At 45.0% G+C, this 24,942-nt stretch overlaps 2 protein-coding genes across 4 annotated transcripts in view; one reads left to right on the top strand and one right to left on the bottom strand.

The window, feature by feature from the left end:
* Positions 1-2,623, top strand: part of LOC126539553 (putative RNA-binding protein EEED8.10) — a 71,005-nt gene extending 68,382 nt beyond the window's left edge. For all 3 annotated transcript variants that reach the window (XM_055075003.2, XM_055075000.2, XM_050186437.3), the window contains one exon: positions 963-2,623. In XM_055075003.2, coding sequence (XP_054930978.2) covers positions 963-1,408 — 446 coding nt within the window. In that variant the 3' untranslated portion in view covers positions 1,409-2,623. The remainder of the gene's footprint in view (positions 1-962) is intronic.
* Positions 2,624-6,297: 3,674 nt separating this feature from the next.
* LOC126539522 (probable tRNA (uracil-O(2)-)-methyltransferase) lies at positions 6,298-24,853 on the bottom strand. The gene is made up of 10 exons (XM_050186396.3): positions 24,254-24,853; positions 23,651-23,870; positions 21,649-21,717; positions 20,639-20,743; positions 19,839-19,910; positions 18,708-18,808; positions 17,922-18,105; positions 13,328-13,635; positions 12,662-12,774; positions 6,298-6,502 (listed from the first exon to the last, which is right to left on the bottom strand). The coding sequence occupies exons 1-10, from the start codon at positions 24,700-24,702 to the stop codon at positions 6,327-6,329; spliced, it is 1,797 nt and encodes a 598-aa protein (XP_050042353.2). The 5' UTR covers positions 24,703-24,853; the 3' UTR covers positions 6,298-6,326.
* Positions 24,854-24,942: the final 89 nt, after the last annotated feature.

The following is a 24,942-nucleotide window of genomic DNA, read 5'->3' as shown; positions in this document are numbered from 1 at the left end:
ATGTGTGTGAATGTTAATTGAGTTATTGCCGTTGAGGTTAGAGAATTCAGTGCAGTTAACAAAGAAAAAGAGACGTTGACGCAAGTTCTCTGACACAACATTCGTGTCAACATGATCCTTTCTTCATCTCCACCTGCTAGCCATGCTGATAGTACAATTCAACATGAACTTATGCTATTTTCGTATGTACCAAACTTCTTAGCATAATCATTTGTGAATGCAGAAAGGTGTTAGTGCTGAATGAAGTGGCTTACATGGCCGCAAAGCATATCACTGACAGCTGGTTCACAATTTATTGTGGCTGTGATGGTTATTATGTGACCAGGCCTCAGCGAGTTCAACACCGCCGCTCAGTAACCTTTGAGATTATGCATGCATTGTAGGTATAAAAAAATCTAACTTAGTCAAATAGAGGAAAAATGGCACATCACCAATACAATTGCTTCTGTGTGAGGCAAGAGCTTAGAGTGTCAAGTCATAACTAAAATGCCTTTGAAACTTCATCGAGGTGCAGAGAGATGGTGCCGTGACACGTCAAATCAAAACCAACCAGAATTTTTTCTCTGTTGACTTCAATCAGTAGTCACTTGCACACTGCAGGAAAGCCCTGCACAGCCACACAGGAGGATTAACTGCCGTAACCCACCTGTGACCCACATCGCTGTGAATGTGTAAAGTTAGATTTTGTACAGACATGTCATTTCAGCATGCATTATGTTCAATATTGTGTTCAAATGCAGGACTTTCCCTGTTTTGCATAGAATAAATCATAGGTATGCATCATCTTTGTATAACCAGGCGAAAAATGTAAAGTGATTTTCTTGGTGAAGGGAACCAGGATGCCATTTGTTGTTACGTCGGAGCATGGTGTAAACTTGTATTGCACGAGTGCGAACATGCATGGTTATCGCACAAATGGCACAGGGCTCATTTCTAACTCGAGTGACCATTTGCTCTGACAGACGACGAGGATTTGATGGTCGGGGACATGCTGAGGCCTGGTGCCATATTTATCGACATGAATAACATGTGGGATGGTGTTGACGATGACTTAGACGATGAAGGCCCACTCGACGACCCACTAGACGAACCACCCGAGGACTTGTTAGACAATAACCTCCCAATCGACGAATCACCCGAGGACATGTTAGACAATGACCTCCCACTTGACGAACCACCCGAGGACGTGTTAGACAATGACCTCCCACTCGAAGAACCACCCGAGGACTCGTTAGACAATGACCTCCCACTCGAAGAACCACCCGAGGACTCGTTAGACAATGAATTCCCACTCGACGAATCACCCGAGGACTTGTTAGACGATGGCTTCTCACTCGACGAACCGCCTGATGACCCGCTCGACGACTGGTATGGCCCAGTTGAAGAGGAATTCTGGTGTGGTGAATGAAGCAGGGCCACATGCACACAGCAGGTATTACAAGTGGGATGAAGTTTGCCACTCAAATGGACTAATGCAGCGACTGACCCACCTCCACTGTTCACATTCTGGCGATTTCGCGCACCACCTGTGTCTCAGTACATCCACCCGATTGTTTAGGGCATCTTGTTTTGCCCATACGCAGTCTGCTGAAACCCCAAAGCTGTGCTCGCTCACAGATCTTTACAGACACTCATTTGTACTGTTGGTTTAGTGTACATGAGTCATGCTGCCAGGTGCATGTCATCTTGCATCAATTTTTTTTTTTGTTCTTTTGTGTTATTACTAATCAGTTTTCTTTACAAAACTTTGGGCCAAGCTCATGATACAAGGTGTTTGTTGAAAATTAGGAAAGTAGGTCAAGAAGAACAATGAACTGTCCAATAAAAAAAAATTTAAGCATTATGTAAGTTGGGCAATACTTTACTACAATTTGCTGTTAGTGAATAAACCATGCACAAATTTGTTTTTGTAGGGGAGAGGGTTGGAAAACTGATGTATTGAACAATTCCTAGGCTTTTAAAGCTATGCTTCCCTTTTGCAATACTCAGATTTTTGTATGTCGTCATCAAAAGATTTTGTTGCAGCAAATTGTATCTCTTAACTTCCCCTTCTGAACCAAGTTTGCATCTGTTTCATCAAGCACATACACTGATGATTTGCCTTTATTTTTTTCTTGCATTCAGTGTTGACTAGTCACATCTGTCTTGGAGTTTGACATGATTGTGTATTCCATAGCTGAAGCAATTTACGATAAACGTATATTTATTTTTCTGTTTAGCAGCAGGTACAAAATGAACTTTAGATCCTGAGATTGGCCTCGAAAACGACAAATTAACAGCCCTGGTTACTGAAAAATAAACACGGTCCAAGCCATGTTTCCATCTACTAGCAGTAGCATGTGTCACTGCCTGTGACATGGATGTGAAGACGGCATACATAAACAAATAAAATTCTAAAATTTGATTCCTACTGCAGCATTAGCAATGACTTGCAAGTGGTGGCTCCTTTGTGGACATGTCATTTCACCTTGTGATAGACGGCTCAATTGAGAACCACTCTGTAATAGTATAAAGCTACAGACTTATGTACATGACATTCTAGTTTTCCTTGTTGTTTACTGATGTTTGACAATAAATTATGTGAAGCAAAATAAAGAATGGGCATCTTGTCTGTTTGCATGCCTTTGTTGTGCTGTGTTGCATTCTTGCATTTTTGTTGCTTATTGCAGAGCACGACCTGCAGTTCCCAGGTGTGTGCCTAGATATTGTCATTATCAGGCTTGACGTGGTCTGTTTTTAGACATTATGCACTCTGCAGCAGTGCAATTTCTGAAGAATGTGTACGAAAGTGGGGACTTGTCTGGCATCATCTCGCTTATACAGGGACCACATCACTTAGCCTTTGAGATGTGATGATTATAACCAAGGCGAATCCATGTTTCCTCTTACAAATATGTTTTTACACAGGTATCTGGCAACATTTAGTCGCTACAATGAGCTTGCACCATGTTATGATGTTTAGAGACTGCTCACTTGCTGACATTCTCTCTAACAAATATGTCGGGCTTATTGCAGCGGAACCTCCTTGATGCATTCCTGTTTGCTACATCTTCCCAGTTCATACGCTCTGAAGCAAAGGTCCCATTTAGCTTTCGTGGGGTTTATGTGTATATATTAGCTTCCCATTTGTTACGTTTTTCTTGTCGGTTGTTACACCCAAAAGTGCAACAGCACAACACTGATGCTTCATCATTCAGTGGTGACACACTATGTTGACCGTCGCATGGCACCCCTGACAATGATCACGAAACCTGCGGCGCAATGCAAGAGGATCACCGTCGCAGTATTCATGTTGTTGCAGTCATCGATCTCTACATGGCTCATTAAGCCGAAAGCCAACACGAGGTGGACGAAAGTACAAGGGTCACCCGTACACCTAGGTTAGTGAAAGCAGTCTCAGGACCTTCAATATCTTGTGCATTGGCTTTGATGTACAAGGCTGTGTAGAAACTGAGAAATGGCTATGAGTGAAATAACTTTAATATGAGAAATGGCTATGAGTGCTCAACAATAATATTATTATCAATGATTTGGGGGTGGGGGGATAGCACCAGATAAAAATTAAAGCTTTTCAATCACTGATTTGCAGGTACTGCTGCTCCAGAAAGTGTTTTAATGTTCAGTCTAACCACTAGGCAGCAATAACAAGCTTTACTTAGTGGGTTTTCAATAATTTGTTGGCTTCCTATTCAAATTTTTTTTTTTGCAGTAGTTTTTCGTTTTATCAGTAGTGCTGCTACAAGGGTTATCACACGTTAGGTTTTCCTGGATATGTTCTTTCTTCTGCGATTCCCTAAAGAATGTCGAAGTTCCACTGTACTTGTAATGTGAGGAATCTGGCTGCATAAATACAGAGAAATTGGCCTTTTCACTGTTAGTCGTAGCGTTCCAACACTTGCAGCGCCAGACTGTAGTCCTCCGCAGGCACGCACAAAGTGGCGCATGTAATTGCACCGCAACCTGTGCATTGAGATGCACCTTGCCCGGAGACGAACTTTTTCTGCTCGGCAACACTTCGATGACAAACTGACATCTTTTAGCAAGGGCCACGTTTGTGACCTCGTTACAAATTGCCATTAAAATACTGACTTTGTGTGTTTACCATTGCTCTCCAAGTTGCAGTGCGCATACATTGCCTTGCATATATTAGATGGTATATCCAGGAATACACCACAAGAAACCTAGTAACAGGCCAATATTGTAAGAACCTAGAGAACTGCAACACCAATAGGAATGGGTCATGGTTCCTAAATAAGGGTTCAAACATGCTGCATCAGGTAAGCAAACACTTTCAAGCATTTTTAGCCCTGTCGCTATGCCCCGAGAAAGGTTTAGTAATGGCAGAGTTAGAGGTACGTGAAATATCTACCGTGAGCTAATGGTGCAAGCTGCCCCCTCTGTAGGAGAGGTTCTCACTCATTGCTTTGGAATGGGATCCACAAGCCTTCTCCAATACTAGAGCCAGCTTACTTTTGTGTCGAGAGCCCCGCCTCCACACTTTCCTTCTCATTTCTTACTGCATAGCATAGCTCTGGTGATGGTTTTGCATGCTCTGCGTTATAACTATGTCATGGTGATGGTGGTGCAGCAGGCAACCAAGGAGTTGATTTCGAATAGATTTTGAGTACAGCTGGCAGGAAGCATGACATGATGGGCTGCAATGTAGTCTCTGTGGGATGTGGAGTGGCCGCTCAGAGTTTGAAATGATGCGTGGGCTTTTCTTTGAAATTGTAGTTGTTTTCATGGCCCATGTAGATGTCTGACTATAGACGCGGTTGCCCATGCGTGACCTACAACACACTGCGCTCGCTTGTTTGCAATGCCTGCCAAGCCTGGGACAGTTGAGGCAGCAAAACGACATTGAAAGCACACACTGAATAAATGTAGATTGATAGGTTGCCTTTCAATAAACTTCGAATTTGTTTTTTATCACGAAATGACCTAGTCGCAGAGGTCATCTAGTTGCAGCACGTGCAGGAATCGAGACTTCAAAAAAGTGCTTCTGCAGCGAACATGTTAAACTAATGACATTCATTTTGGCATTCCTATAGAAGAAAGAAGCAGTGCAACGTCAACAAAGTCCACCAGTTGTACTTCAGTGCGTAGCTGCCATGAAAATTGTATTTCAAAACGGTCGCTAAGTACTTGCAGATTCTGGTGGAATTATTAAAGCTTAGGATCATGATTGAAATGCTGATGCTAGATGCTCAGCTGTAATGAAGCATGTACAGTCGTTTCACATTCTGCAGACAATGTTGCGGAGGCTGCGCAAGGATAAACGAAAATTGGTTGAAAAATTGGGCAGCCATTCCACTCTGTAAAGGTGAATGACCAGGGAAGCTGTACAGATGGTGTAATGTACAACACAGAGATACATAAATATTTTGGTGTTTTTCAGATCTGTAAGACCGGCCATATAATAATTGTCATATCTTTAATAAAAGTTCAATTGCACGTCGCACTGCGATATTGTTCTTTCATGTATGACGCACTATCTTTGGTTGCAAATGCCAGCAGTGTGAGAAGTCCAGTCTCTCTTTGTAATGTTGCCTCCTATGTATGAAACCGAGTACTACTATAGTGCTGCCACCTATCTTGTGCACTCAAAGAGAACTTGTGGGGGTTCCACTCTGCGTGCGGCTAGGGCTGAAGGCGAGCTCCGGATCTAGCCCCACGCAGTCGCTTCGTGGTACTCCCAACCCGTAGCGCGGGAATCGCGGCTACGCCGGGTTCGGACGAATAAGGCAACCAGCGGTGTCAACGGTAACAACGTTTATTGCTATTAGCAATAGCGAACACTCGCAGAGGGACGTCCTCTCCGTAATAGTAATAAATAGTCTGGCCTCGTTGCCCGGGATAGTCAGGCAACGTGGTCACTCACGGGTAGCAGCAGGTACTCCAGTCCGGCAGGTTATGGGTCCGGCCTCAGAGAGAGAGAGTCTCCCCCGGTCGCGCTGTTTTGTACCTTTTTAGCTGGGCGAGGGGAATGTCCTCCTCGCCTGTCAGCTGCCTGCCCGCGAGTCGCGGAGGAAGGGCGCGTGCGCGTCGCGAGAGCGAGGGAGAATCGGGAGAGGGCATAGTGCGCCTCTCCCCCGTCTATGCCGGCTCTTGACGCGACGGCGCTGGGGAAGATGGGCGCGTGTGCTCCCCACAAACTGCAGTGCTACTGATTTCAAGACACAGTGAATACTATAACACTGATATCAAAATTGAGATCCAGGTTTTGATCCCGCTTTGTTTATTCAAAACCCACCTCTACAGTAGTCTGGCTGCCAAGTACAACACACAGAAAAAACATTTTTTTATTGTGCGTATAAAGTTGTTTATTACTCGTGAATGAAAGTGCACTCGTTGCCCTGAAGTGGGCAACCCTGTGGATGGTTCCGGTGGAACCAACAATGTTTCCGTTTTCCCCGTGGCTTTGTGGTGAAGTTCTTTTTTGAAGACCCCTCAAGCTCCGCTGCCAACTTGGGAACATTGAGGGATACCAGGCCCTTGTCAACTGAAATTATTCAAACCATCTTTCCTGTGTAACAACACTGACAGACATCAACTTTAAATTGCTCAAACGGAATATACGGTGCTGCTCAAAGGGGTGACACATTGCAATTCGACCCCTGTCGTATGGGCAGATTTAGCATTGCTTCAAGCATGGGCAACAACAAACCAAACATCAAGATGAATTCGGCAAATAGCCCCCATGCGCACTAGGGCGTCGTTTCATCCAATCATTATGGTAGAAGGGCGCGCCAGTGCCTAATGGTGCGATTTGTCGAATTTGTCATAAGTACTACATGGGAATGCAGAAGCCTTTTTACTTGGCAACCACTACACCAAGTTTGACTATGTTTAATGCACTTAAAAGAAAAAGTTCAATCCTAGGGACCGTAGGAAGCAGGTTCTTTATTTAGGCGGTCAAGTTACTTTTATAGAAATTGTTCAGAACTGCAACATCTCAAAAAACAAGCTACTAAGTTTACAACTCGGTAACTTGGCAATAAAAACGATATTACAATTATGTGAACTGCCCACAATAGTGCATCTAAAGCTGACAAAATTGATGTATTTATTATACACACCCATCTGAAATATGTACAGTCACGAGCACAATTCTAGAGACCACGAATGCCACGAAAAGTTGTATTTCTTCGCAGCCTATGCACGCAGGCTGAAATCAAGTAAAGCCTAGGTGCGACCGTTCTGTCAATGTAAAGCATCGAAATAATTCCACATTGCAAGAATTTTCTACAAAAATTTTTATGCTGTCGTCCTGGTCCCTTCTCCTCACAACTGTACATACAGTACATGCTGTAACCATGGGTGCGATAATCTGCTGCACGTGCATAGCCTGGGGGCTCGTCTTTTGTAACTAACCTTTTAATTATTCAACACTGGCTTTGACTAAGTCATGCTGCCGTTATTGCAAGGATCGGACATTCAGCGTGACAAATAAAAAGAGTAGAAATAAAATGAACTGTTGCACATTATGGCCACTGCTGATATTTGCGGCAATCGCTTGGCTTATCAACATTCCTTGAATGTGCCAGCGGGGCGCTGCCATTCTCTGCTTAAATGCAAGGCCCGTCACTGGACGACAGCGTAAAGAGATGCTTCTTTAACATTTATAAGCGTCCATTTGCATATGGCAACAAGCGTTTTACGAAATTGGAAGCCTGCAGCATTCCATTAGCACACTCTTGTCAAGAGAGACTACAAGGCCTGTTAAACCACTAATTGAGCACGCACAATGGCGGTGAAGATGCGTTAGTGTTAACAGCTGCATTAGAAAAAGCAATCTGCTCATTTTGTAGTCCTTCTCTGATTGAACCCTTCTCCGGTTCCGTATGCAGCAGGACGTCTGGTTACTAGTGGTTACAAACAGTAGCCCCTCCTACCCCTTTCCATGGAAGCCAATGTCCACCATGAGGGCAGACTATCCTTACAGCAAAGTAATGGATACAACAAAGTAAGTGAAGCTTTTCCTTCAGCTTCACTATAGCAACGCATTATGGATCGAGTGTGTCGCAATACTCAAAATTAGGGGCGTGCGAATACCAAGGAGTGGATTTCGAATCGATCATTGAATCAAATCAAGAAAAATAATTTTAGTCGAATATTACCAGATTTATCAGGTTTAGTGCTCACAAATTTGTGGCATGAAAACGTACTGCTTCACACGCTCGGGAGTCTCCTAGCATTTCATAACAGCATTAGCGCAGATCGCTATGAGACCACATGCAGTCACAATGCGTGTACGAAGACTCTCACTTTCATTACATAGCAAAACTAATTGTGGTGTCCCGAACACTCCGAGTGTCGAGTTTCATTTGCTGAGCACTGTACTGTATGTAGAAATTAAGATATGCAGTATGATCTATTCTTAAGGGGAACTACAGATTAGTATGCCAGCACTGATTACAAGTTAGTTTCAGTATATGGTCTAGAAAATATTTTTTATCAATACACTGTCGAAAAGAATCAAGTGCTTTTCTTTCCCCTCAAGCTAAAGAACTAGCGATATTATGTTACACTGAATACCAATGAGGTTCTCAGTTTAATAGCGAACTAGTGTTTTATGGCAATCTTTTATTGCACAGAAAGTCTTGCTGTCCAGCTTTCCTCGCAAAAATACGGAAGGGTGTTTCCATCCTTAAGGCATGTGGGTTATCATACGGCCAACCTGTGTGACAGACGGAAGCAGGGACCGCATCTCGCGTGACTCGATCACCGCTCTGCGCATAGCCATTATTGGTGCTGTGCAGGCCAACCGCAGTCGGCAATGGCGAACAAAGGAATGCGCCTTTTCATTGTCAGGTTCGACGTGATTTGCTACCTGTCAAAGATTCTGAAATCGGGAGAATCACGACAAGTTTTACGGAACGCCTCCCCCCTCTTCTTCATCATCCATCCGAGTTGGTGTTGCAGCCGGGCAGTCAATGCACTAGTCACATGACACTTTCGCACCCGCCACATAAATCCAAAGCTTGTCTTGTGGTGGGTTGCTCAAAGCTATAAAATGAGACTGATGTGTGTCTACAAACGAAGTAAGGAATGAGAGCGTGCTGTAAGGTGTGTTGCAAAGAGAGTGGCCGTGAACAATTATCCCACACACGCTGCTTGTGAGGTGGTTTACCAGGTTTTCGAGTGTTGCATGGCCGCAGCAAACAGATCTGCGTCGACTTGGCACAAAACCGTAACATTAGCCACCAGGCACCCGATGAAGCAGCGCCAGTTAGTCCCAATGGCCATGGCGAAAGTTTGCAGCTGGCTGTAGAGTTTCCTAGTAAAATTTGCCACTGGCCAATGTGGTAAGAGGCCGCAAGACGTTGCAGAATGCTTGCTGCTAATACATTCGTACGGGTGGCTCATCAGTGATTGGTCCTGAGATAATGCGTACTGGTTAAATTGATCGCTGCTGAAGTGGCAATAAGTTTGTCGCTGCGCATTCAACACAATCTGCATGCCTTCCGGCGGCCCATCGACCTGATGCGCGCACGCGCTTTCGCATCTGTTGCCGTTCCCTCTGTCCACATCGCTTTATCGTTTCTATCGGGCCTGTCAACCTTGTACTGACAGAGGCGGCCCCGGAAGAAGCGCTCGCAGAGACAAAGTTCGCCACTGTGTCACTCGTAGTGGCCCGCCAGCGGTGCACTTGGTGTTCCTTTTGCACCAAAAACAACAGAATGGAGTGCTCGCTTGCACGGCATCAAGAACGAAGGGCTCCGCGGCATAGGCGACATGCGGCACTGCGCAGGTCTCTAGACTGAATATTCGAAAAATTAAGTATAGTAGATATTAGATTTGCGAATGAAATTACTATTTGCAATTTCACTATTTGATTTAATTTGGTGGTATTTGAGTATTCGCATGCCCCTACTTGGCATGCATGTGGCTGTCAAGGCTACTGGCGCTCTTCACACACGCGGCACCTCGCAGTGCACTGCTGCTAGCATTCAAACTACTTGCAAGTTGTGTGCAGTAAAGGTTTCAGTTGCACGAGGTTATATTTGGAGAAATGTGGAAAGAATGGTAGTTGACTGAGCTGGGCATAGCCTGTCAACAACGGCATGCCAGAGACAATGACAATAATGATAACAATTAGGGCCCATGATGGCAGCGAGCACTCCCAAAAAAGTGAAAGCAGAAGACCAGGCTCACAACAGCTTGTGCATCACAGAAGCAAGATAGAATTCTTCATGGGCAACAAGCTCAGTTTTTCTTTTCTGGCAGCTTCTGCTAAGGAAACATGATGATGATAAAGAAAGATGATACTAGTACCCGCTACAGGCACCACTAAAGTTGGTCAGAGACCACACAGTGTCTGACAGGGTCAGCCCTAAAGTACTGAGCACTGAATGAGTGCCACGCCCTTGCTTTCACTCGGTGTACTGGTGCTAAGCACTAAATAAAATATGAAAATGCAAGCGCAGGGTCTTGGGTCTTCTAGAGACAACAACATTGGCAAAAAAAATTAGGGGTGTGCGAATATTCGAAAAGTTTGAATATTATCGAACATTATATATTTAACATATGTATTCGATTCAAAATATATATATTCGAAAACGTTCGAATATTCGGTTACATACGAATATTCGAATCAAATCGCATATACTGCTGACTGTGTGGGAGCAAACACCGTTCTTGGCATTTGCTTCTATCTAATCTCAGAATATTGGGGCGATTCTGTGCCGAATTTTGTTATAATTTCGTACTGCAAGCAAATTGTACCTGTAAAGCACACTTAGCCACTGAACCTTTCAATCTTGCGGGAAAGCCAGCCTCTCAGTAGCACGGGGCATGGGTTGGCGGACAGCGAGGGTGCAGTTTTTCTTTACAGCGAACCTGTATATGGCTAGGGTTCCATGTATTTTTCATGTGCGCCAATAAAAACTATCATCATCATCAATGCCTCATATCCCCGTAAGCACTCGTACACCCGTAAGCAAGCAAGTAATGCAATGGCTCATAGCCCCCCCCCCCCTCCCCCCATAAGCCAGAGGCTAGAAGCACGTCACAAAGTGAAGCAGACAGTGCTTACATTCTTTCTAATCACGCATACCATGTCGAAAACTGTTATCATCAATGGCTCATACCCCCATAAGCAAGCAATAAATGCAATGGCTCATAGCCCTGTAAGGTTCATGGGTACAAAATGCATGTACAATTGTCCACTTGACTCACGAGAGGGCAATGCCAGCGACAGTGATGATGGATGTCTGTGTCATACAAACAAAAGACGGAATTGTAATATCTACTGTGCATATATCTCCAGGCACACCCTAGTCTGATATCGAGTAGTTCATGGCCATGCACTTTGCATGGGTAAGCCACGATGACAGTACCCTTGTGATCATCGTTGGAGACTTCAATGCGGCCATTTCGAAACCAGATAAGAAATGGTTCACTCAGTTTGTGCTAGAAAAGTTCAGCCTGAAGTACCACGCCGATACAAGTCACTCAACTGCTCAACAACAGTCGTGTATAGATTTAACTTTGACCAAGATTCTGTCTTAGGTTGTATGAACCAATCAGTGTATATTACAGTAATCACAAAGCTATCACCACTGCCATTATGAAATGATGAAAATAAATACATTTACCCTTGCCTAGCCTGCTACAGCTTCGCTGGTCATCCACCTTCAGAGAGTGGAATAGCTCCTTATCTTTTTTTCTCTTTTATTCTTTTTCGTTCTCTCTCTCTCTCTTTTTTATACGCCACCCCCAATTTGGAGCTTATTGCTTGACAGCAAGTGTGATGAGTGACTGGCACAGAATCAAATGCCAAATTTACGGGCATTTGGTGTGGTATAAGGCACAGGCTGGAAAGGACAGCTGGCGGGAATTATGAAATTTTCTAACATAAGCCAAATAGACAATGTTCTAGTATAACGGCTTATTAGTCTAGTTTTTTAACACTGACAATGTAATTGCAGTGTTACAAAACAAAAGAATTACCCCACTTGCTAATAAGTGCATGTGCATATTGTTATTCAATATTCCAAGCTAAGTATTCGTATTTGATTTGTATTAGAAAATTTTGCTATTCGCACATCTCTACAAAAAAAAAGTGTAGCATTTCATTAGAAATTTCAATTTAATAACAGCCATACAACATGGAATAGAGCCAGTGCCTTGCACTGGTCAAACACCGAAATGTAGGCTGCATCAGTTAATTTCAGACTGGATGCCTTTGTTAACAACTTTTGTTTAGACCTTTGTTTACACTTCAGCTCCTGTTGGCGTGTTAAAAATACACTCTGCAAGCTCAAGGCAACGCATTGAGCACAATGTGCAACATGTGTTTCACCATCTTGCAGAGCATGTACGCTTCGCAACGCACACTAAAGGTGAAGCACTCTCGCAACGTTGCACTTCAGCCACCATGCATCAGTGAGACAATGTGTCAATTTACCTGCATCCATGCCGGCCTAATTCTTATTGTTATCTCTTCACTTGCACCATACTTGTCACACAACCGAGGGAAGAGAAGGACTATGTGGTCAAAGGACAGATGTTATTGAAGTATACAAAAAAACCTGCTAGTCATCACGAGGCTGTAAACTAAGCTGGTCATTCAATAGGTCACGAGCTCATGCCTGACAATGACAGTAATGATAGTGGACACTGGCCTACTCGTACATCCATGCATGACAATACTTACCCTGAAAAATGTGCTTGTGGTTTCTGATTAGTGTCTGGAGGCCCCCACACTGGCTCTTCAACATGTTTAGGTCATCTTTGCTTAGTAATTCCGCAAGCTCGCTCAGATGGAGGCTGCCTGCAAAGTACATGTTGAGGAAGGACACGCCGCTCATTACAATAACCAGACCACCCACTGACAGTAGCATGACAGTGGAACAGGGCGTTTCACATTCTGGGTTCCGTGTCATTTCTGGAGCGTAACAATGGCAGAGCTCCTTTGAATTTGGTGCGGATGTGCCAATTGTGCTGCAACTGCATGTATTTCAAATGCAAAAAATTTTGCACGGTGGCTGCGTTGTATCTCTACTACCAGAAACAAGGCTTTCCAATGCAGTCCGAAATTTTGCTGCAGTTATTGATACCTTTTCACATCATTGAAGAGCGGACTTAGCACTAAAAAAAATGTACGCTAAGGAAGGGTGTGTATCTTTTTTTAGTATTAAGTCTTTCCCACAGTTACACAAGGCCAACCAGTTCAACAGTTCATCATACTTAAGTACATTTCACATCTACTGTGCCCCTCGTCAGCTCATGCTGCTTTCTGGATGACAATGGGGGCTCCAGTGAAAGGCAGTGGACTCCAGTAACACAAAAACAAACAAACAAAAATAAACTGAAGTTCAACTTGCCACCCTTCAGCCAATGGTCTTGTCCTGGAGACTCGGGTGACCCACAGGGCGAGTCAGCACCCATTTGGAGGAGCTTCCGGGCCAAAAGGTCCACCGTGCAGTCCAGAAAATCCCTGTCCAGCTGAGTACAGTTGCGGACAGCCTCCGTCTTGGCTCTTGGCTCAAACTTTTCTGCGTGCGCCTCGTGCTCTTGCTTTAGTCGGGTCTCCTGCTGCAAGTCGATGCGGCTCGGAATGAAGCCCTCGATATCATCAGCAGCGGCTTGCTGGTCTTTTCGCTCTCCTGGCTTGCATACCAAGCAAATCTGTGGGCAGCCAAGTAGAACGGTTATTATGACAATAAAGCTATAGCTTGTCAGTAAGTTATAACAAAAATGTTGTACTTGAATTATCGGTTTAGGCAAAATTTTCCCCCCAGTCCCAACCCAAACGCATTTGCTTTAAACCAGATAACTTGAAGCATACCGACAGACTGCTCCGCTTAGAGCTAACTAGCAAGGATGGAGTGCACACTCATGGCGGCACTCAGTGCTTTTTGCGCCGAGCAAGTAAGTGATCCCCTCCGTCGCCAGCTACAACATCGCGATGCCTGGGCACCCTTTTCCTCCATGCTGTGCTCGTGCATCATTAGTGAGGAGCGACCTTCTCCATTACCAGCTACCATCATCGCAGTGCTTGCGAACCCTTTTCCACCATGTTGCGCCTGTGCGTTAGCAACGAGCATCGCCGCCATGGTGCCGTGGCAAGGTGGAAGAAGTGCGCAACAAAACAGACAGCTGTTGCTCTGCACAGCCTTCCGCATGCCGGGAGTGCACCGTGTTGCCCAAGGTCCAACTGCACGAATCAAGACACACTACTTCCTCTGTGCTTGTGTGTGTTCACGCATCGCTCGCTGCAAGCTTTGTGAACAGGTGGTTTGTGGATTGCTTCTGTACGCGTGCCTCACGTGTGCTTCTGTGGTCTGCAGTTGGAAATGGCACTGCCAGTCCCCGTACGAAAGTGGCCGACTTTAGAGCAACATATTCTTTTGATGCGAGAAATGCAAAGGAGCGACCAGCAGAAATGTGCAATCACAAAGCCCTGCAAGAGACGGCCCGAGGTTCCTTGAAAGCAATTGTTGGAGAAAGTGCAGCCGTGGACCGTGACACCATGAAGTGATGGCGTGAGCATCGGCTCAGCTCCCTACTTCAGCAACGTGAAGAGAAAGACCTAGACGAGGCTACATTCTACCTGGCAGACCCAGCTGATTGCATTTCTTGCACCTCAATAAAGATTTGCTTCGGTGAATATCCCACACCTAAACTTCCACAGAGTTGTGCTGTTTCAGCCATAACTTTCAAAAGCATTCACGGAGTAGTTGCATTTATCAAATTATCACTTATATCTATTTTTTTTTTTTCGCCTTCCCATTCACTTTGTTACAATGAGGGTTTACTGTGTTACCCTTCGTGGAAGACTGACTCCCGCATTCTCAAACGATCCTCAACTTGAAGCTTTTGCTCCGCTCCACTGAATTGAACACAGTGCTGCTCCTCGACCAATGAAGACATTACACTTCTCAAGAATTGCCGTGGATGATCATGAAGCGCAGTGATTACCACTACCAAGAGGAAGTGCTGCCGTCTGCTTTCTTCAGTCGAGGTGGAAAGCTGAGTGGAATAATGCTCTAGAATACAACGGTGAGTTGCCGAAAATGTTTGTGAGAACAGCCATGTCGGTGGTGCCATCTTGTGGCACAATCTCGAGTTGGAGAGAATACAGTGGAACCCCGTTCATACGTTTTTCACTGGACCGAGGAAAAAAACGTAACAGCCGGGAAAACGCAACAGTGAGGAAAGCTCCGAAAATGAATGAAAAAAGTGCAGCTTCAACTATAGACAATTTATTTCCAGAGTGCGCTTAGAACTTAAAAAAGAATCTAGAATGGTGGCTTGCCGTTTCTTTCGCTCGCTAGAAATTGCCACACGTTTCTCAATAGCCTGGAAGGCGGCATTGCTGTCAGCGTCGCTGTGAGGTGCGACGTACCTGTGGAGGACGTCCAGAGCCGCGACGGCTTCTCCAAAGCTAGGATTTGGCAACTCCCCGGCATCATGCGGCTCATGCTCCTCGTCGTCACCGCGCCACGGCAATGGCAACGAACGAAGGAATATCCGCGGGAAATGTTGCCCTCTTTGGCGTAATCATGCTAACGTGCTAACGATTGTTTAGTATTGCTGTGGAGCGCGCGCATCCGAGCAGCCCGGTTGCGCGCAGCGCGGCGTGGTTTCGCGAGAAATGTAAACAAGAGAGGAGAGCAGGCCTGATAGGCGGAGCAACGCCATGAGCACCGCCAACTTCTGGCTTCCCTTTAGCTATAGCTTCACAAAGAGTGACGTCAGGGCCTCTCCCGAGTTTCCTTCCTCCGCGAGTCGACCCGTCCAACAAACCATGCGGTGACCGTAATCAGTGATGATAGCGAGAGCATTTTTCACGAATGGCCACCTAATGGCGGCCTCTCGAACTCGCGTGCGGTTTTTTGCAGCCAGTTCCATAGCCAAGCCCGGTCAAAACTCGTCAAAGTCAAAATGGCGGTTGGAGCGCGTTGCCTACTTTAGCCCAGGCGGGTTCGGGTTGCGACGCATCATGCGGGAACGTTTTCACAGCTACTACGTAACAGCGGGGTTCCTTATACATTGGATCCTATGGAAGCTATGCCGGGACCGGATGAAAACGACGTAGCAGCCGGGAAAACGCAGCAGTGAGGAACGTAACAGCGGGGTTCTACTGTATAGACAGAACACAGAATTCTGCTTAACTGCGCTTTTGAAGTGCTGGCAGCGTCATATAATCAACGCACGTGAAACAAATGTTTCAAACACAATGCGGTTGGAAAAAGTATCACAAGGTGTCCTTACCAGTGCTGCTACTGCTGTCTGTGACTCTGCTAACCTGGTCGTATTTCGTAAAGGGTACCACATTTACGGCAAGCTAAAGCTCTCTGATGTCACAAATGCTTGCTTGGTCATATGCCTCACAGGCTTTGAAATGAATGTCTGTGTACAAATATTCCGTCTCCCCACCCCTATGTGTTGAAGCTCCTTTCTCCACTCGTTCATGGTTGCCCGTTCTTCTGTTCTTTACAGGTTGCCATTTTGTGTTTAGTAGTTAGCTAAAAGTGCACGAGGCACTGGCAAATGCATACGCTACCCGTGCTTGCGGCACTCCCTCAGTCCACGGGAAGCGCTTCGCGATACGGTGGTGAGCCAAATCACTATTAGAATATTTAGCTCAGTCGCAGTTGCTCTGTGAGTATTGCCTATGCGAGGGCTGCTCCGCCCGTGCTTTCATCTGCTGTCATGCGAGTGCTACCTGCGAAATGATCTCATTCCCATCACATATCACGTGGCTGATCCGTCCGTAATAATGCCGGCGTGTGAATCCGGCTTTGTCAGCGTCGCCAAAGAATGGAGGAACCAAGCCACTGGCCGAAGATGTGACGTGGACGAGTCGAGCATCAGTAAATGGAGACTGCTTTTGCAACAATCTGAGCGTTTCTGTATGCAGTTAGTTCCACGGACTGTATGCGCAGGTATTTATTTTCTTTCCGGGCTGTTGCGAATGGAGGTGTGGGTATTCCATGCAAAAATATGGTATGTCTGCAAGAAATACACCATAAATGATTGCTGCAACGCACAGCATTAGGCCAGCCACTTTCTCAGAATGCTAATTTCACACCACGGTCAACTGGGAGCTCTCCAGCCTAGGATGCCATGTTCTTCATTTGTTGATAAGCGTGCACACACAGCAGAGTTTGTACACAGCAATCAGAGTACACAGCAAAATTTCAAGTTTCCATAAGGAACTCCTGATGGGTGGTGTTACGATCGGCCAGCGGGGTAGTGACCTTCTGGCCTCTCCTGCTCCACTGCGACAAATCGCTTCGTGAAGCTAACAATGCGTCCCCCTCGGAGAGACCTGCAGTACCAGCAAGGCGAGACACGTTGGGTGGATCGAGTGTTGTTTGTTGGTTCACTGGCACAATCATGGACCAATGGGAGCAAGAAGCTAAAAAGGTGTTCTACGGCGTTTCCTCATGGACTCCGCTAACCACCACGGTAATTTGACAGACGCTCTAGCTAACTGCTGGGTCATCCCAGGAACCAAGACGTGCCAGCTTGAGTCAAGCGTGACAATCCCTCTCTACGAAGCTCCCCTCCTTTCTGTGTGTTCAGTGAGCAAAGGTGAAGGGAGTGATTGTGTGAACTCTCGCCATCAACGCGGGTCCTTCGACCACTCTGGACATTCCAAATGGACAGAAGTGGGGCGGCAGATTTCCCTGGCCTAGGGATGTAGGGAGGACAGAGTGGATTTTTCACCTCCTCAGGGTACTTCAATTAGTCATGCTAGAGTGATGAGATGCAACGTTCTCCACTCCTCACGTAGATATCGTATATATAAACCCAGTACTCCTCGTTCTTGATGAGAACAAATTCCTCCCTTCAACATCGTCCCTAGCGTAGATGAGTCGGACGACGGCATGGGCCAGCTAGCCCTTTTGACATGCCCGACCCCAACTCCTACAGCGGTGACACTGTCAACCATAATTCCTCACCCTCTTGGTGGAAGGGATGCGTAGTCTGTCCAAAGTGACATCAAAGCCAAGGTCGTGGCAGAGCCCTTGCAGGAAAAGCAGGTATGACTGGTACTGGCTCATGCCACCGTGCTGCCGCTGGTACTTCCCATGAAAGGTGAAAGGGCAGCAGGGCAGCAGGAACACTCGTGCATCTGGTTTTGACCTGTTGACATTGGCAAAAGTCTATTTTAGGAAAGCTTTCCTACTGCGCCTTATTTCAAGTGGTCCTGCCAGCAATGATGTGCTACATTAATGACAGATAAGAGACACGAGCTGTAAAACAAAGGATGTTCACGTTTCATTTCCTCTGCACTTTGTTCCTGCTCAATAGCACAACTCAGATGAAAAAGGGTCGAGGCAACTAGAAACTTTCCTGCTACTACTACGGCATCTTGATGCTACAAAGATGCAGACAAAAAATGAATTTGAATGTTTACGTAAGCAACCCGAAAAGTGCAGCACCAACACAGTCACATGTATGCATTGGGAAGGGAGGAAGAGGCAACATGAGGTGAAGACTGCGTAAACAGTTTAAACTGCAGGGGATGTGAAGCTACTCGGAGACTTCAACCCGCTAAGCCTGTCACTTCTTTCCTCACATTGCTATTTTATCCCATACACAACTTAGCAAAGTTTAAGCTAATAAAGATTGCACTTCGTATATGCATTATCTTAATCTGCACCACATTAGCAGAGTTTATTCAGCCTGGCCTGGCAACATGGCATTAGAACAGTCTCTGAGCAGAAAATTTCAAACATTGTCACCTCGAGGCCAAGTACGGTATCCATGGGGTCAGCTCGTCTGAGTGGTTTCCAATCCACCAAGTGTATTCTAGGAAACGTGTTTCAGGCGTGATGGGCTGCTCCTAAAAGAACACCAGCATGGAGTCGGTTGCCTTGTACTACTGCTATGCAATAGCTGTACATGCACAAGATACCTATTACTTTAATTTCAAGTGGTGAACTGCATTAACGAGTTGATATCTCAAGACTAACATTGACATCTAGAATACAGGTGCTCACAGAAGTTTTTGGAACAAGGAAGCCACAAAAATTTGACCGTAAGCTATTATAAACGCCTGTCCACTGTGAAGAGATCAGCCAACCACACTTTCGTGTATTTATCTAAACTAATATCTGAAACACCAACATAAGAAATGTTTGATAATTTGTATCATGTCTGGTGATAGGGCAGTGAGTAGTATACAGTTATACTACTACAGTTCAAGCACTATCTTTTCTTGTTTACTTTCAGTCACTAAACATTTTTGTGACTTGCATCTGACATGTAAAACAATTTTGTGGAAGGTGAACATTTCAACCCTTAGTCGCACACATCTCTCCTCCCTTCATTAGATGAACCCCAACTGTCAAGCATGCCAGAAAACAAATTTACCAGCCCAAGTAAAACGCATTCTAAAGCAGTCAGAAAATAAGCATAGTGTCACATTATGTTCAGAGCATGGTTCCAAGTATAACATGAGCTACCTTCTCGAGCTGGCAAGTGTACAGAAAAGAACAAAGAAAATTGGACTACACGAGCAAGACTTGTAAGCATAGCTTAGTAGGTCAGTCAGGTCAGCAGTGGGAAATACAAGTTGGTAGTATTTCTATTCACGCACCACTATGGAAGGCCACTGTGACCTTCGAGGTTCTTCTTGTATGATCACGCCACTTGTCTCAACATAGAACGGCACTGCTAGCAGAACCAAGTTTGAGTAAGCAGAAGGTGTGGTCACCCCAGGATAACCTTGTCAGCATCAACAGCTAACTTACCCTTGGCTCTTGCTTTCACGTCTGGGAATTTGAGGCTTCAAATAAGCTTTCACTGCAGGTGAGAGCTTTTTCATCAGCTCCACCATAATAAATTTTCTTAAACGTCTGATGCTCACTCACCAGTAATTTTGTGCTGCTTCCAAAGAGATCCCAGATCTTCCGTTTTCTCACATCCACACCAACACCATCGTACTGCATCAAAAAATTTATTTGTTTGCTCACCGTGGCGCCAGCAGCAGTGACAGTCGAATTATACGAGATTCATTACTTCACACTGTGTTTTAACCACAAGTTGTCACAGCAAAGAGCTTAAAGGTAGGTTTCCAAATAGCAGCCTTAGGGTATAGATGTCAAAGTGCAACAAAGGCTGCACAAACACTCAGAACCACTTAACACTGATTGAGACATGGCATGACTTAATTGAAGCAGTGAATAAAACATCTGCATACTGTTGATTCTTTGGTTACTTACGGAAGAGTTCCTGAAAGTCAAAATGGAAAACAATTACTTTGTAAAAATTCCTAGCAACAAAGCCTTTACAATTCTGTGTTTTTGTAGCTGAACACCACATCACATCACCTCCAACATGAGCCTTACGGCATATTTATTAGAACAACCAATTTCAGTGTTCGTTTCAGACAGAATACTACACACAAATGCCACATCCCTTCTTCAAGTGATGCCCCATTACAGATATTCCCAACTGATTTCACTCAGGGAGGCCTACCAAAGACACCTTCAACCAGAATGAAGTTTTTGCACAGTGAAATTCTTGGTTTTTATGTAGTTGTATTGGTCAGTCGTACAAATCCATCGAGGTAGCATGCACTTAGCATTTACTTTGCACCAAAGCATGCTATGTTGATGTCAAATGCACAAACATGCTTGTCACCACCACGCCAGACCTCAGTAAGACTCACCCCTTCGGCTGCGAGTAGGTAGACAAGGAGCCCATTGCCGCAGCCAACGTCGATGAAGGTGGGCGGCACGTCACAACCGTTCTGCTTCTCCTCATCCCAGACGGCCTGCCAAGGAAGATCACGAAAAGAATGCTGTCATGCCTTTGTTTTTATAGCAAGCGCTGCCCAGGTCAAGGAAAGAAGAAGTACATGGTCAAGCGCAAGAAAAGAACGGGGACTGTTGAATACTAACAGGGCTTTACAGCCCAAGTGAGTGTTATTAAAGTGGCTTTTGTTTAACCTATCGATGGGATCAAGTCTGTTTGCAACTACTAGTACACCCTCTTCCACACCCTACAATACTAGCTATACATTCAGACATAAAAATTTGTAAGAGAAAGCAGGCTCGTGGTGAACATTCTGTAAAGTGGCAATCGCACCGAACATACTTCTGACGTGGTACTATGTATTTTCAGGACGGCCCTTTCTGGTGTCAGCGTGTCCATTTTATGACCACAGTATAACTGCCATCATGTTATATATACGCGTGAAAACCCAAACCTTTATTTTTGTGCAATGAAAGACTTAGAACATATGGAGAACTACATCTACAAGTTTGCTGTAAATGTTTCAACTTTTTACTACAAGCTTACATGTCCTGGACAGCGTACAAACAAAAATTTGTTTTTCTGTGATTAACACTACATTAGGCCCCCATTCTCAAGACCATTGCATCAGTAGAGCACTTCTTGAAGTACAGCATAGCCAGGAAATGTAAGATTTATTTGTTGTATACACTATTTTGTTATGTCTGCAATCATAACACTCGGGTTCATGTGTGACAGATTGTTGCAGTGTGACATCATGAACGCATTGTTGGAGTCCAATTTTGAAGCCTCCACAGGTTCACTGGAGGTAAGCATATAAGGATTCAGATTTTTCGTTGTGCTAATGGTACAAAACTTGCTTCCATTGCAGCTGCGGCAACATCCATGCAAGCCATATATGGGAATACTGCAGTAAATGCTTACCAACAGGTAGCTTGCAATGGCAATGTCTTCATACACATATTTAAAGGGATCAGTGGTTTCTGGCCAGATCTGGAGAAAAGGATTACACGTATTAGCAATCACAGGAACAACTTCAGGGAAAAAACTTGCAAAATACACTCTTGTTGAACAGTCTCTTCCCTATTTTACAACCCTCATCGCCTTGTTTACAACAAGCTACGACTAGTCAACAAAATTTACTAGCACATTCATATCAGCATCCCTAATTTACAAGTTAAGACAAAAGGCACAGTTAAAATGGGCCTCCAAAGCTGAGAACTAAATTAGGATGCTGTTGGCTATAAAGCAATAAGCACAATCTGGGGTTTTATTTTGTAATGATACAATTCATTTTCAACACAGCATTTATTACCCATCATGCCAATTTGCAAATCCTGATGACAACAGCAGAGCAATGTCCTTGTCAGTGACAAAAGGTAAAAAAAAAAAAAAAACATGCAAGAAAAATAAAATAGATGATCACAAAAGATTGCCCCTCAATAGAAATTGGTTGCGAAGGTGCACACCCTTCCCTTCCTCTACATATCTGCAGTGTGCTATTGCAAATGGCAGCAAACATTGTTACGTCAGTGAAGTAAAAAGTGAAAGGTGCCAAGGGGTTTTCGGTAACTTCTGATTTGCCGGTAAACTGAAATTGTTTCCCTGAGTAAGCTCTTACTTTGTTGTAGCAATTCCTGAAGTTCTTCTTGCACTTATTTCAGTGACATGTAGTGAGTGATCTTCAGACAAAATTCGTAGCATTGAAAAACATCAATGCAAGGCACATTTAAAGACTGCACAATAGAATTCAGTAGCATTAGATACCCATGTTTATTTTAATCGAAGCCAGTTCATTGTTACAAAATGGACACAAAGCTCAGCGGTTGACTTAGGATGATGTTATTCAAAGATCTTACAATCTGCACACATTGATGCTGCCTTTAAGAAATCATTTAATGACTGCTGCTACTGTAGCAGTATTGACATCGAGGAGGATGAGCAGAACTACGGCTGGCTAGGCACAGGCCATTGCCTAAGAAGCGAAGCGGGCGCGTGGCTTAGATCGCGTGCAACTGGCGCAAAGCCCCTTGGAGATTGATCCACCGAGGCACATGACCGTCGGCTAGAATTTTCTGTTCAGTAAAAATATACTCCTGTTTAATGTGGCTCATCGTCATCACTGATTTTGCACGCCACAAGATTGCTGACTATGGACAGCGGACATGGTCGACAACAACTGCAATGCTTCCAATTATCAGTGCTGAACCACCGTCACGGATGAGAGCGATCGAACAACCCCTGCACCACAGTAAGACGTGGCCGCTCTTTTGCTGAGGTCACCCCAGTACTGGCCAGCGGACCCCAACTCTAGATCACTCAAGCAAACAAACAGCCAGTTCGCCATAGCACGAGTCACATCGCAGACTTAAAAATTCAACCATCTCCTATCTTCATTGCCACCGAGCTTCCCTACCTGATCCTTCAACCCCTGGTAAGAGACCCTTTCAACATTCTTGCATACCAACTGACTGATGAGGGTAGACTACTACCAACAGTTACGCTAACTGTGCATGTATGTTGGGCCTGTATAATGTAAGGACCCCTTTTGCTCAATTCTATTCCTCTTTTCCTTTTTACCGTCTATAATTCATGGCCAGACAATCCCAGCGATAATATAGGTGGGGTGCTGCTTTGACCACTGACAAAGCAAGAAAAGGAATACAATCGTTAGGTTATCTCGCCCCTGAACTTTTGAAACAAAGGCAGCTTCACTTGATAACTTGCTTAGAAGGAGTATGCAACTCTAGACACAGTAGTCACATTTCCTGTTGTCCTTGCTTCAGGCTGCTCTCCCAACACTAGGACTTGTTGCAGCACCAATGAACATATTTTGATCCCCCGCCCACTATTCTTAGGCAGTGTTGAAAGTTGGCACCCCTTACAAGTCTACAAAACCAAGCTTTACTGAGAACAAATCACTTACCTTGCAAAGATGTTTGCCGTATTTCTTCTTCAAGTTGAAGTACATTGTGTTGTACTTTTCAATGGGCACCTGGCTCAGTGAGGGCACCACCAGTTGCTTACCCTTTGGCATCGGTTCGCTGCAAGCCCACTTAGTGACTTTGGGCAGAACGTGGTCCTTGAGCCACGACGCCCCCGACACTTCATCTTCGCACTTGAACTTGAAGAATTCCAAATGAATTCTAGAACGAAATCAATGAATTGCATCTAACTGCCCATTTGGTAACGCGTTTCAACTTCGAATAAGTTTCAACTTTGAATAATGCGTTCTACTTTTCGAGATCATGATACAGCTAGCACTTCCTCACTTCCTAGCTCACTGTGGCAGTACTCTAACAGATACAGAATGTGCCGTAACTCACCACCTCATTGATATCATTAACTTGCTGCTGCTCGCTACTTAGTGGTGCCGTTTCTACAAATGTGACGACATTGGTGCTACGAGATATAAAGAAATTTAAAAAAAACTGTGCACTTGCAATTTACCAAGCTTTGCACGGTTTGTTTGCGGGCAGTCACGACAGATCATGGGTCAACAACGCTACATAGCGTTGCCTAGCATTACCTCGAGTCATCACTCAGGCGTAGTCTGTAGGTGATGCTGGGAGAGACTGCGGATGTTTTGGAGGCATTGTAAAACACAGCACTGTCATTGAGCACTATCACCACCTCCCTAACGGAAGAAAACCGGTCAATTTGCTTCGGCAAAAGGTCTCTTTCCAGGACATAGCCAACGATTTCAGAAGCATCCTTCCATGAGCATTCGGGATGATCGGTCAGGGGCTCCAGCACACTGTCAAGTCCATCTACGTCCACACTGCTCAGTTGTTCGGTGAGAGAGTTGAGCAAATCATCGGACTCCAGTACAGCTGCCTTGATCAGACGTTCACGGAGAGGTTTGACACCTGTCAATCGCCTGTTGATAGTGTGTGGTTTGTCGATCCAAACTCTCAAAGCAGTTTGGAAGGAATCCTTGCCTGGCACTTCCGCAGAACAGTCCGCGTTAAACCACATCTCAACGACTCTTTAGCAACATGTCAGTCGACAATCACGGCGCAGTCGTTCACGCTGACTTTAAACGAGAAGACGTTGCTTTAAAACGCAGATCACCAACACAAATCGCACGTGCCAAACCAATGCAAACGCAACCCAGGCAAACGACGCCATACGACGCCATTGATTACGATGGCAATTTGTATTCCCCAGTTTGAGCGGAAATTCCTAAAGCCCTTCAGGAAGCCAAGGCAATGCGAG

Source organism: Dermacentor andersoni, chromosome 3 (genome assembly GCF_023375885.2).
Source record: "Dermacentor andersoni chromosome 3, qqDerAnde1_hic_scaffold, whole genome shotgun sequence".
Taxonomy (NCBI): domain Eukaryota; kingdom Metazoa; phylum Arthropoda; class Arachnida; order Ixodida; family Ixodidae; genus Dermacentor; species Dermacentor andersoni.
The sequence above is the reverse complement of the archived record's forward strand: the minus strand, read 5'-3'. Positions and strand labels throughout refer to the sequence as shown.